The sequence below is a fragment of the Oncorhynchus nerka genome, linkage group LG20, assembly GCF_034236695.1.
Source record: "Oncorhynchus nerka isolate Pitt River linkage group LG20, Oner_Uvic_2.0, whole genome shotgun sequence".
Classification (NCBI taxonomy): domain Eukaryota; kingdom Metazoa; phylum Chordata; class Actinopteri; order Salmoniformes; family Salmonidae; genus Oncorhynchus; species Oncorhynchus nerka.
In genome coordinates this window covers 83,820,528-83,831,962 of record NC_088415.1, presented here as the reverse complement: position 1 = coordinate 83,831,962, position 11,435 = coordinate 83,820,528, and the positions used below count along the sequence as shown (strand labels likewise).

The 11,435-nt window shown below is 44.7% G+C and overlaps 1 protein-coding gene across 1 annotated transcript; it reads right to left on the bottom strand.

Annotated features, from left to right (window-relative positions):
• Positions 1-220: 220 nt before the first annotated feature.
• Positions 221-10,730, bottom strand: LOC115103299 (angiomotin-like 2a). The gene is made up of 10 exons (XM_029624155.2): positions 10,438-10,730; positions 8,926-9,744; positions 8,238-8,352; positions 4,814-4,958; positions 4,489-4,578; positions 3,043-3,514; positions 2,776-2,877; positions 2,466-2,620; positions 1,965-2,096; positions 221-1,608 (listed from the first exon to the last, which is right to left on the bottom strand). Exons 2-10 carry the CDS (start codon positions 9,678-9,680, stop codon positions 1,520-1,522), a joined length of 2,055 nt encoding a protein of 684 aa, XP_029480015.1. The 5' UTR covers positions 9,681-9,744; positions 10,438-10,730; the 3' UTR covers positions 221-1,519.
• Positions 10,731-11,435: the final 705 nt, after the last annotated feature.

Sequence of the window (11,435 nt, the reverse complement as noted above, 5' to 3'; positions counted from 1 at the left end):
TTCCTTCATTAACTAACGAGAGCCCTCATTAGCTCTCTCTTTCTTGGTTTCTCTCACTCTCTGGAAGGAATGAATGTGTCAAGAGAAGATGAGAGGTAAAGTGAGGGAAATAAAAAGTGTAAAGAAAATAAAACCGCCAACAGAACAAATTTTCAAATTCATACTCACCAAAATCGTTTTTTTTTTCAGGAATAAAACATGTCAAAGTAAAAACAGGAGCTATATATTATAATATTTTATTGCTTCATGAAATGTTTGAATTCAAATTCACAACCTTCATATTGTTAGGAGTTTGGTCAATGTCTGCTTGAGGTCAACGCTTTATCTGTTGGACAGCTGGACATAACCATGATTGTCTGCACATAAATTACAAAACACAAAAAAATTATTTGGCATTCTGTTCATAGCAAACGTATCTAAAATAATTAGAGAAACGTCTGTATAAAATATATTAACCTGTTAGTTCAGAAAAAGGCTCACAGTAAACGAAAACCAAATGGTGTAGTTTGCAGCTTAATCAATGTGGTGAATCTGACCAGCGGATTCACCACATCAGAAAATACACATGAAGAATAATACAAAAAAACTATCGGTGAAAAGCAACAAAACAAACTCTTCACCCTCCCCAGGCTGAGAATGGTCTCGCCAGCCTCATGTTTAGAAGTTGGAATAGAAAAACCAGACTATACATTGCATACTGTATCACAACTATTTATAAATCTGTAGAGACTAGTGGAGGCTGCTGAGAGGAGGACGGCTCATAATAATGTCTGGAACGGAGCAAACGGAATGGCATCAAACACATGGAAACCGTGCATTTATGTATTTTTTCCCCATTCCACTCCAGGCATTACCATGACACAGTCCCCAATTAAGGTGCCACCAACCTCCTGTGGTAGAGACAGCTACTGGGGCTTAGGGAATATGGCCAAGGAAAATATGAACATTAAGATTTTGTCATTTTTATTCAATTATAGAGATGGGAGAGTTGTTCTCCTAACTCTGAAGAATTCCTTGGCACAGGAATGTGGCCAGATTGTGGGCACATTTTTGCACGGGGAGGGAATGCCAGTCAAAAGTCCAAAGATAAATTCTACAGACAAGGTTATTTGGAAAAGCGTGAAGCTTTCAGTTCATATTTGGGAATAAGTTCCTGAACTCGTTGTACACAGAAAATATAAATACTTTGGCATACACTGACAGTACAGTGGGATGTTTCCCGTTACAAAACTGAAATACTGTCCCAAGTACCTCGAAAGTTTCACAGTCTCATATACCAAGACAGCTAGCCTGCAGCCACCTGGCTAAGAGAGAAAGAGATCGAGGAAGAGCACCGCTCCCCTCTAAATGTGAAAGCTCACGTCCTTATTCCACACATACGCCTCTCATTCTTCAACATTCTTGTCTTCCGTCCATTTTTCAGAGAAACTCTGACCATTGGCGTAGTCAGTTGCTCTGCGCAGCTTCCGAGAGTTCACTACCCTCGAGTGAATCTCTTGTCAAGGATCAAAAGTCTTCCTCAAATGAAGATTTCCACTGCCTCCAAGTCATCCAGGCCTCTTAATGTGTTCAAGGAGGAGGCACGATGTTGTTGCACAGCAGCGTTGTCTTTAAAATAGAAGAGGGCAAACGTGTTAGAGGAGTGGAAACAGAGGAAAAATAAGCCACAGTTACAGTACATTATCTGAAACCAAAGAAACATGCTGACGTTTCCAAATTGGGATGATCCAGTCGGGTAAACACGTGTAGTCAATCCTCGGGTCTAAGTGCGACAACATAGCACATTCCCGGCAGCCCACAAATGACCTCTAACCTACAGAGCCATCGCCAATGGGCTTTTTCTATGGGAGTATGGTTGGTAAATCAATGACTGCCAGGGCACAGCATGCGATGCAGTTACAGAGAAAGGTTTGGGTGTTTGGGCGACTGTGCGTGTGTGAGTGAGAGAGAGATAGACTACTCACCAATGCTGAGGTTAGAACCAGTGGCTGGCTCCTTGGCCTTAGCGCCATCCTCTGATCCACAGCTCTGGCTGGGGTGAGCTGGGGAGGAGCACCGGAGAAGAGAGAGAGTCTGGTCGTCTGACAAACTCTTACCTACAACACAGTACATGAAAGAGATCAGCCACTGGCACGCATTTCATTGATAAACAGGTGCTGTCATTCTAACCTCAATCCACTTCAATGCTCATTACTATTATAATTATATTTTACAATAACTCCTTACTTAATATTTGATTATGTTGCATGTATGTAGAGAACAACAGTGGCCCCTGAACAGAGCCCTGAGGGACCCCTTGAGTAATATCAATCAAATGTATTTATAAAAAGCCCTTTTTACATCAGCAGATGTCACAAAGTGCTGTACAGAAACCCAGCCTAAAACCCCAAATAGCAAGCAAGCATATGTAGAAGCACAAGTAATAGATAAAAAAAGTTTTTTTCGTCTCTGACCCTCATCCTTACTTTTGTTTATGTTGGTGCACTTGGCCGTGCTGACAGTAGTGTACGTGGCGGCAGGCAAAGACCCATCCTTCTTGATCTGTTCCTGGTGCAAATGCTGGTGGAGGATATTGAGGACAGCATCCTTCTCCAGAATTTGGGTGTAGAGAGCACAGATCCTATTGACAGGAGAAATATTGAGTCAGATCTCCAATCGCCGCCATCTGATGCAACAAAGTACATTAAACTTATTATACAAAGTATCATAACAGCAATAATACTATACATTCTGAATAATATACATTTAATGAAAAAAAAAGTGTAATCTTTATACCGATTTTCCATCTCCTGGTTTCTGTAGTCAGATACAGGCAGGACCTCATTGAAGCTGTTGTTGGAAGAGTGGCAGGGGGAATGGTTGATGATGGTTGTGTCTCTGGAACAGAGGAAATACATTCTTTTAGGAAATGGATGCAGGTAAAAATGTAAAGTCTAAAAACGCATTTAGCCTACATGTTTTGAAAATGTTTTCTCCTGTATGTGCATACAGAATACAACCTTTGAGGGATCAATCCCTTAACGTTTAACCTCTGACCCTTACCTCTGAGCAGCGGCGCTGGCGGCCACGTCCATGGCGAACTGCCTCATGGTGCTCTCCTCCAAGTATTTCTGCTCCCAGCGCACCATGTCTGCCTCCAGGGCTAAGATACACTCCTCTCTCTCCCTCAGACGCTCGTGCAGGGGGCCCACCGTCACGCCCGGCGGGTGAGACTGCCTCTGCTGTGCCCTCAGGCTCTTCAGCTCTTGCTCCAGGCGTGTCCTCAACCTCATCTCCAGGCCCTCGCGCTTCTCGCAGGTGGTCTGCAGCTGAGCCAGGGCGCTCTGCAGCCGCTCCACCTTCTCCACGTAGGCCCGCTTGAGGCGCAGCTCCTCCTCCAGCTGCCGTCCCCTGCACCGCTGGGCCTCCAGGGCCTCCTCCAGCTGCTCAGCCCTCAGGCACTGCTCCTCGGCGGAGTTGCGGAGCCGCTGGAGTTCTCGCTCTGCACGCTCACGCTCAAACTGCTGCTCCTCATCTGATGGGAGGAAAGAAGAGGGGAAAAGAAGCGAAGAGAAGAGAAGGAGAAGAAAGAGGAGAAGAGAAGGTTATATATGGTATAGCCAAAAAGCTACAAACTGTACAACATTCACACATAGGATACATTTAGAAGATACATCAATGAAAAGCTAGTGTTGTGTACTGGGCTGAACACGAGACCTGAAAAACAGTCTTATTCTAAGGCCACATGGAGCTATTTCGAAGGTGAAAATTAAAACTTGGACTGTCTTAAGCCATCACACCACCATCGCTTTAACCCTGCTAATACGTCCCAGCATTCACCCATCATGGCAGATGGTCCTCATTTGCCCAAGCACTCGTGGAATGTCAAGGGGAAAGGAAGAGGAAGTGATGCGGACAGCCCCTATCCCTTTGACCCACTTAACAAGAAACATTCCTCCAACCAAGGCCATACACCGCCAACCCCATCTAGCCTTGGGGAAGGCCCACTGCTTAAAATGACAACGTAAATCAACAACCCTAGGAACCTGATGTTAGGTCAACTGTATTTTGTCATTAATAATTCCTTTTCCGATAATACATTATAATAATTTGGTGGGTGCTTCTTATTTGACCTGTTTTTTGCATATCCAAACTCCCGAGACACCCTCGGAGAGGGGAGTCAAGGTTAGGGTCAGCCATTATCAGCAGCGATGATAGTGCAATTAGGGTTAAGTGCCTTGTTCAAAGGTACATGGACCAATTCACTCATCTGCTCTGGGATTCAAACTAGCGACCTTTCAGTTATTGGCCCAATGCTCTAACCGCTAGGCTACATGTGTTTACTATTGAGGCGTTCTCACCAGATAAGCGGAGGTTATACAACTAAAATTCCTGCATAGAGGATGTAGCTTGGCTACAAGGTGCCGTGCTATGCTCCAATCCTGTGACATGGCTGAAGGTCTAAGACTTGGAGTGGTGTGAGAGAGATGGAATGGATGACACACTTACTTTGCTCGAGCAGTTTGGTCATGATGTGCTGGTTGCGGTCGGCAGCTTCCACTTCTTTGGCGGCATGTGTTCTCGCATTCTCCAGGCTTTCTGTAACGCAAATATTTAAAGTTTAGGAAAACTGGAAGCATTTCTAAACTGCTATACACTTACACTAAAACAGATTTGTGAAAATATTTCCATGCCCCCAGTCCCACTCTAATATAAACCATTATAATCCCCCAAAATGGTTTTGGACCAGTTTTGGGGCATGAACGAAATACAAACAAGCCTGGCCAGTCAATGTCTAACAAACCAGAGAGCTTGTGTTATTTGTAGTCCTTACCTCGGAGGTCTCTGTTGAATTCCTGCAGCCTCCTGATCTCGTCCACCAGTTTTCTCCTCAAGGTCTGCTCCAGGCTCTCCCTCTTACAGCTGCCCTGCAGCAGAGTCTCATGGGCCTTGGATACCCTCTGGACCTCCTGCTCCAACTGAATGGATAGATAGAAGGAAGAGGGGAAAGGAGGACATTTTTGGTCAGCCATCTTGTTTGTTGGTTTAATATCTTTATATGCGTTGGAGATGCAGGAGGTGGGGGTGTTGGTTCAGGGGTGGGGGTGTTGGTTCAGGGGTGGGGGTGTTGGTTCAGGCGTAGAACTGAGTTGGTTCAGGCGTAGAAATAAGTTAACATACACCTTTGCCAAATACATTTAAACTCAGTTTCACAATTCCTGACATTTAATCAGAGTAAAAATTCCCTGTCTTACGTCAGTTAGGATCACCACTTTATTTTAAGAATGTGAAATGTTTGAATAATAGTAGAGAGAAGGATTTATTTCAGCTTTAATTTTTTCAACACATTCCCAGTGGGTCAGAAGTTTACATACACTCAATTAGTATTTGGTAGCATTGCCTTTAAATTGTTTAACTTGGGTCAAACGTTTCAGGTAGCCTCCCACAAGCTCCCACAATAAGTTGGGTGAATTTTGGCCTATTCCTCCTGACTGAGCTGGTGTAACTGAGTCAGGTTTGTAGGCCTCCTTGCTCACACGCACTTTTTCAGTTCTGACCACAAATTATCTATAGGATTGAGGTCAGGGCTTTGTGATGGCCACTCCAATACCTTGACTTTATCCTTGACTTTGTCATTAAGCCATTTTGCCACAACTTTGGAAGTATGCTGGGGTCATTTTCCATTTGGAAAACCCATTTGCGACCAAGCTTTAACTTTAACTAGCTTTGACTGATGTCTTGAGATGTTGCTTCAATATATCCACATAATTTTCCTTTCTCATGATGGCATCTGTTTTGTGAAGTGCACTAGTCCTTCCTGCAGCAAAGCACCCCTACAACATGATGCTGCCACGGCTTGCAAGCCTCCCCCTTTTTCCTCGAAACCTTTCAATGGTCATTATGGCAAAACAGTTCAATTTTTGTTTCATCAGACCAGAGGACATTACTCCAAAAAGTACAATCTTTGTTCCTATGTGCAGTTGAAAACCGTAGTCTGGCTTTTTTATGGCGGTTTTGGAGCAGTGGCTTCTTCCTTGTCGAACGGCCTTTCAGGTTATGTCGATATAGGACTCGTTTTACTGTGGATATAGATACTTTTGTACCGCTTTCCTCCATCATCTTCACAAGGTCATTTGCTGTTGTTCTGGGATTGATTTGCACTTTTCGCATCAAAGTACGTTCATCTCTAGGAGACAGAACGTGTCTCCTTCCTGAGCGGTATGACGGCTGCGTGGTCCCATGGTGTTTATACTTGCATACCATTGTTTGTACAGATGAACGTGGTACCTTCAGGCGTTTGGAAATTGCTCCCAAGGATGAACCAGACTTGTGGAGGTCTACAATTGTTTTTCTTGGCTGATTTCTTTTGATTTTCATGATGTCAAGCAAAGAGACACTGAGTTTGAAGGTAGGCCTTGAAATACATCCACAGGTACACCTCCAATTGACTAAAAATGATGTCAATGAGCCTATAAGAAGCTTCTAAAGACATGACATCATTTTCTGAAATTGTCCAAGCTGTTTAAAGGCACAGTCAACTTAGTGTATGTAAACTTCTGACCTACTGGAATTGTGATACAGTGAATTATAAGTGAAATAATCTGCCTGTAAACAATTGTTGGAAAAATGACTTGGGTCATGCAAAGTAGATGTCCTAACCGACTTGCCAAAACTATAGTTTGTTAAGAATACATTTGTGGAGTGGTTGAAAAATTACTTTTAATGACTCCATCCTAAGTGTATGTAAACTTCCAACTTCAACTGTATATACATATGGGCATATATACATAAATATCCCTGGGAGCACATTCTGTACATATGGGCACATAGTCTACATACTGTGTGTATACACAGTACAAGCACTATACGAGTATAATCCAGAGGAATTTGAGCAAACACCACTCCCTGTGTGTGTGTGGCTGATTTATATCTGCATTCCTGGGAGCTAACAATCACGCTTGCCTTCCAGGTGTGGCTAGTTCACTCACACAGAGAGAGAGAGATGGAGGTCTGGGCAGGTTGCCAGTGTGGGAAAGGTGTGCATGCCTGTGCCTGTGGAAACCCAAACAGGCAAAGAAATGGAAAAGTAGAGACGCCCACCATTACAGCAGCCACTCGGGCATGTCTACTCAGGCCTGTGGCCCGACAGTCCGGGGAAACTTTCCAACCCTGCTAATTATCATTCTTTAAGGCTGAGGGAGCACGAGGGGCGGGGTGACGTAACTCCAACAGGAGACCAGCAGCAGTTTATGCATTCACCATAGAGATAGAAAGATGGATATAACCCGTTTTAGCATGGACATTGCCATCGAGGGCTTCCACCATTTTAAAGATGAGTCCTCAATCTAGCTCTATCTACCAAGATAAAATGGGTGAAGTCTTATCAGTCAGTGTTGTTGCCACCATCTTGATTCATAATAGTAGACAATAACATACTGACATGGGGTTGTCAAGAGGAGTAAACAGTTTTGTCAGGAACATTTTAATGAGCTGGTCAATAAAAAGGGTTGAAAAGAGACACGAAAAGTGACGAAAACAAATGGGGTTGAAAGAGGATGACAGTAAAAGAGGATTAAAAAAAGGATGATTGATGAAAAGTGAAAATGCAGTGGGATCAAAGTACAATAGAGTCCTTTCAGTTGACACACACAGACCTGCCACCTGCCACGGCTAGCAGAATGTCTCTGTCTCGGCACTCTGAGCATGTCAGCTGTGCCAGGGGTCACAAACCCATCGACTGCTGTCTGACATTCCCTGGATAGGACCGAAAATCTATGGCCTCTCTGGAACTAAAGGGCATATACGCACGACCCCCATCTGCAGAACAATGCAGGGAGTGTGGATACAGTAACAGCCTCTGGGCTCTATGGGGTCTCTATGTACAGCCAATGGTAGCAGCTGTTGTAATGATCTCCCATATACAGATAGGGGAGTGTGTCTGGGGTCGCTGCACAGTGCTTACTTGGCTTGTGTTTCCTCCATTCCCCTCATTAAGTGGCACATGTTGTGGACTTCAGTACTTTGTTATTCAGTATGGGCATGCCAACTTGAGAAGTTAAGTGTTTTGTGTAACTCAAAGTTCATCATGCATTGATGACCGAGAAAAACGTGAAAAAAAGTCTGATATGCACCTGTCCTGTATCTCGTGAATAGGTCCTCCAAAATTAACATCAGTCCTTCACGCATACAACGGCACAAACCATTCCAATGTCATGTCGCCATCTTCCAGATGGACAAAAAAGGAGAACGGTTCTCACCTTGTGGATGCGGCAGGCCTTCTCTCGGTGGCCCTCCAGCTCCTGTCTCAGCCTCTCGTTCTCCAGCACCAGCAGGTCCATCTGCCTTGGCTCAAATCTGCCTGGGCCCGCATACCTGTGAGGAGGGACGTGTGTTGTTGAGTTCACTAGATATCCAAAGATTTACAACTACAACAGTCTTTCGATGAGCGTGACTAACATAGCCCCTTAGCTCATAGAGCCGTTTTTACGTGAGCAACCTACATTTGTTAGGCATCCTAGGTATTACAAGCACCCTATATTAGAATGAACACATCAACTCCACCCTAGGTAGGTTGGCTTCCAAAGTGTTCTCAGAAAGGCAATTGGAATTCCAACCTGCGCATGTAATGACTCACAACGCATGCTAGGAGGTTTGGAATGCAAGGCACCGATGACATATAGCCAATGACACACGGCTTGAAGTCCATTATGCGTACGGCTTTGCCCACAGAAATTAACACACTATGAAATGTGTGATGGCTGTTGATTCAGGGCAATGACAATCAAACGGTGGGTGGTGAACGCACCAATTTGTAAGTCGCTCTGGATAAGAGCGTCTGCTAAATGACGTAAATGTAAATGTACACCTTTGCATGATCTTTCTATATGTCCAACACACACACACACACACACACACACACACACAACTGCTGAAATGCCTTAGTACCTGTGCTGCTGGATCTGGAGTGACTGGGGCATGTCCCTGTACACACACTGGGGCTCTTGAGCGTGGATGGGCATATAACCTTGGGACATAATGGTAACCGATGAGTATTCTGGGTGTGGGATGTGTTGGTCCTGGAGGCCTTGTGGGGGGGCGTAGTAACCCAGCTCTGGGTAGCTCTGTGAGGAGCTCTTCGCCGCCTCAGACTTCGCCATGGCACAATTTCTCTCCAGAGACAGCTGCAGGAGACGCTCACTGAGCGACCGCACGTGCCCTCGCTTTAACTCAATCAGCTCCTCCGTTGCACGGTAGTCCGCATCACGCGGGAGGGTCCCCTCGCAGAGCTGCTTGTGGGGGGCCGGGGCAGGTGCCCAATGCTGAGCCAGGTATTGGGAGTGGGCCTTGGCCTGCTCGTAGGTGGGCAGCTCCTCACCGTGGAGCTGGTAGAGCTGGTAGCTGCTCTCCGAGTGCTGGTAGTCTCCATGGTGCTCCTGGCCCTGGGGCTCCTGACGGGTGGACAGCTGGAGGTATGAGGAGTCCTCCTGGGTGAGGCTCTCCAGGGAGGAGCGGGGGCTTCCACTAGGGCCCTCTTCTGCTCCGCTCCCTGGTCCTCCGCCAGGGGACCCTCCACTGCCTCCGCGCAGTGCCTGCTGCTGGATGGCCAGGAGGGTGCGGGCATCTGTGGGGTTGCCATAGCGTAGTTGTTCCTGGATGAGGCGGTGCAGGACCGTGCCAGACGGCTCTTCTGTAGACGCCATGTTGGTTCCGTTGTTCGAAGCTGGTGATCAGGGGTAGACGAGGTGTTTATGGATGACCATGAACCTGGAATATGAAAAACAATGAGAATCAATAAGAATACAGGTAATAAGAACTGGCAAGTAGGCCTACTCCTAAAACTGGATACTTGATCATATACAACATTAACAGGAGGCCAGTCAATCATTTGCATGATAACACAAATGTTGTGTGATCATCCAAAACATTACTGTAGAATAATGTAGACTGCAAAAAACAACTAATATTCTGTTTTTTTAAGCCCATACATTCCTCAAGGCCTACGGGAAGTCAAGTAAAAATCAACAATATATTCACTACTTTTGAGTGATGTCATTCCATGCATTGCCTTGTAGTAATAATTGTTTTAAAAATTGAAATAGTGAAGCGCATACGGTATTAATTGACACATTAGTTAAATCCACAACATTATGGAAAAAAAGGTTTGTTGTTCATGAAAAGGTTCATAGAAGTAACTTTGCGACGAAGGGAAAACTTGCATTTGAAATTCCATTCTAAAAGAGGAGCCAAGCGCATAGCTCTAGAAACATAGAAACAGTTTCAGGAATAAGAACCGACAAGTACTCATGGTGTAGCGTGCACAGAAATAATATAACTTCTGCGAACTTGTGTTTACGCACAATGGCTGAGTATTAGGCTACAATTCAAGGCTTAAATGTTACAAAGTAGCCTAAAGCGCACATTTCCCATACACACACACACACACGTAACAATTCTTACCAGTTCACACTCGCATTCCAGCGAAACGTTTTTAATAACTTAAAAATAAAAAATAAATTAAGCCAAAGTAATCCACAATGTTTCGTTTAAATCGTTTTCGTCCTTCCACAAGGAGTTTTGTGGTCTACTCTTTTCGGAACTTGCTCCACACTAACATGGTTGTCGAGCACAGAGAGATAATAAGTAACTGAGCAGAGACTGAAGTCGGAATGCCTGGAATGTAGAGCGCGCGAGGTCCCTCGGGGATCAAAAGCGTAAACCACACGGTTCCAATGGGGGAGGTGGAGGACGAACTGAATAACTGCAGTTCTACTCACAACCATGAGGATGGCGTGTTAATGGAGTTGGAACATCAATGATTATGCATTTGTTCCTGATCATAAACAAAACTCAGCGATTCATTATAGAGAAATAAGCAGGCAGGAGTTACATAGGCCTAAACATGTCATAAAGATGAAAACATGGGGACAATGTCTAAGACTTAAGTAAATATTCCTGGTTTCCAAACATCTCTCATTGTCTGTCTGATATTATACCATTGCAGATATTTAGTGTGTAGTAACATACATCTATAGATTTGTTTTGACACATTTCATTCAAGGGCAACTGTGCATGTAACCAACTGAGCATGTAACCATTCAGTCAATATGGCGCTATAGGTTTCAGCTAATGAAAAAGTCTATAGATTCAGGACTCTACACAACTAATCTATATTTATTTAGTGATGAGTGTAGCCATTGACTTGTGTGTGAGATGAGCATCTCAGCAGGACAGGAAGGGAAGGGAAAGTGGATAGCCAGTTGCACAACTGAATGCATTCAACTGAAATATGTCCTCAGCATTAAACCCCACCCATCTGAATCAGAGGGGGGTTGCCTGCGAGTCATCGGCACCTGGGGAGCAGTTAGGAGACAGAGTGGGGTGAGGAGAGGTGTATATACTGTAGGCAGCTGTCCATTGCAATCTGTGGCTTCTGTCTTCCCCGTGACCAGGACATA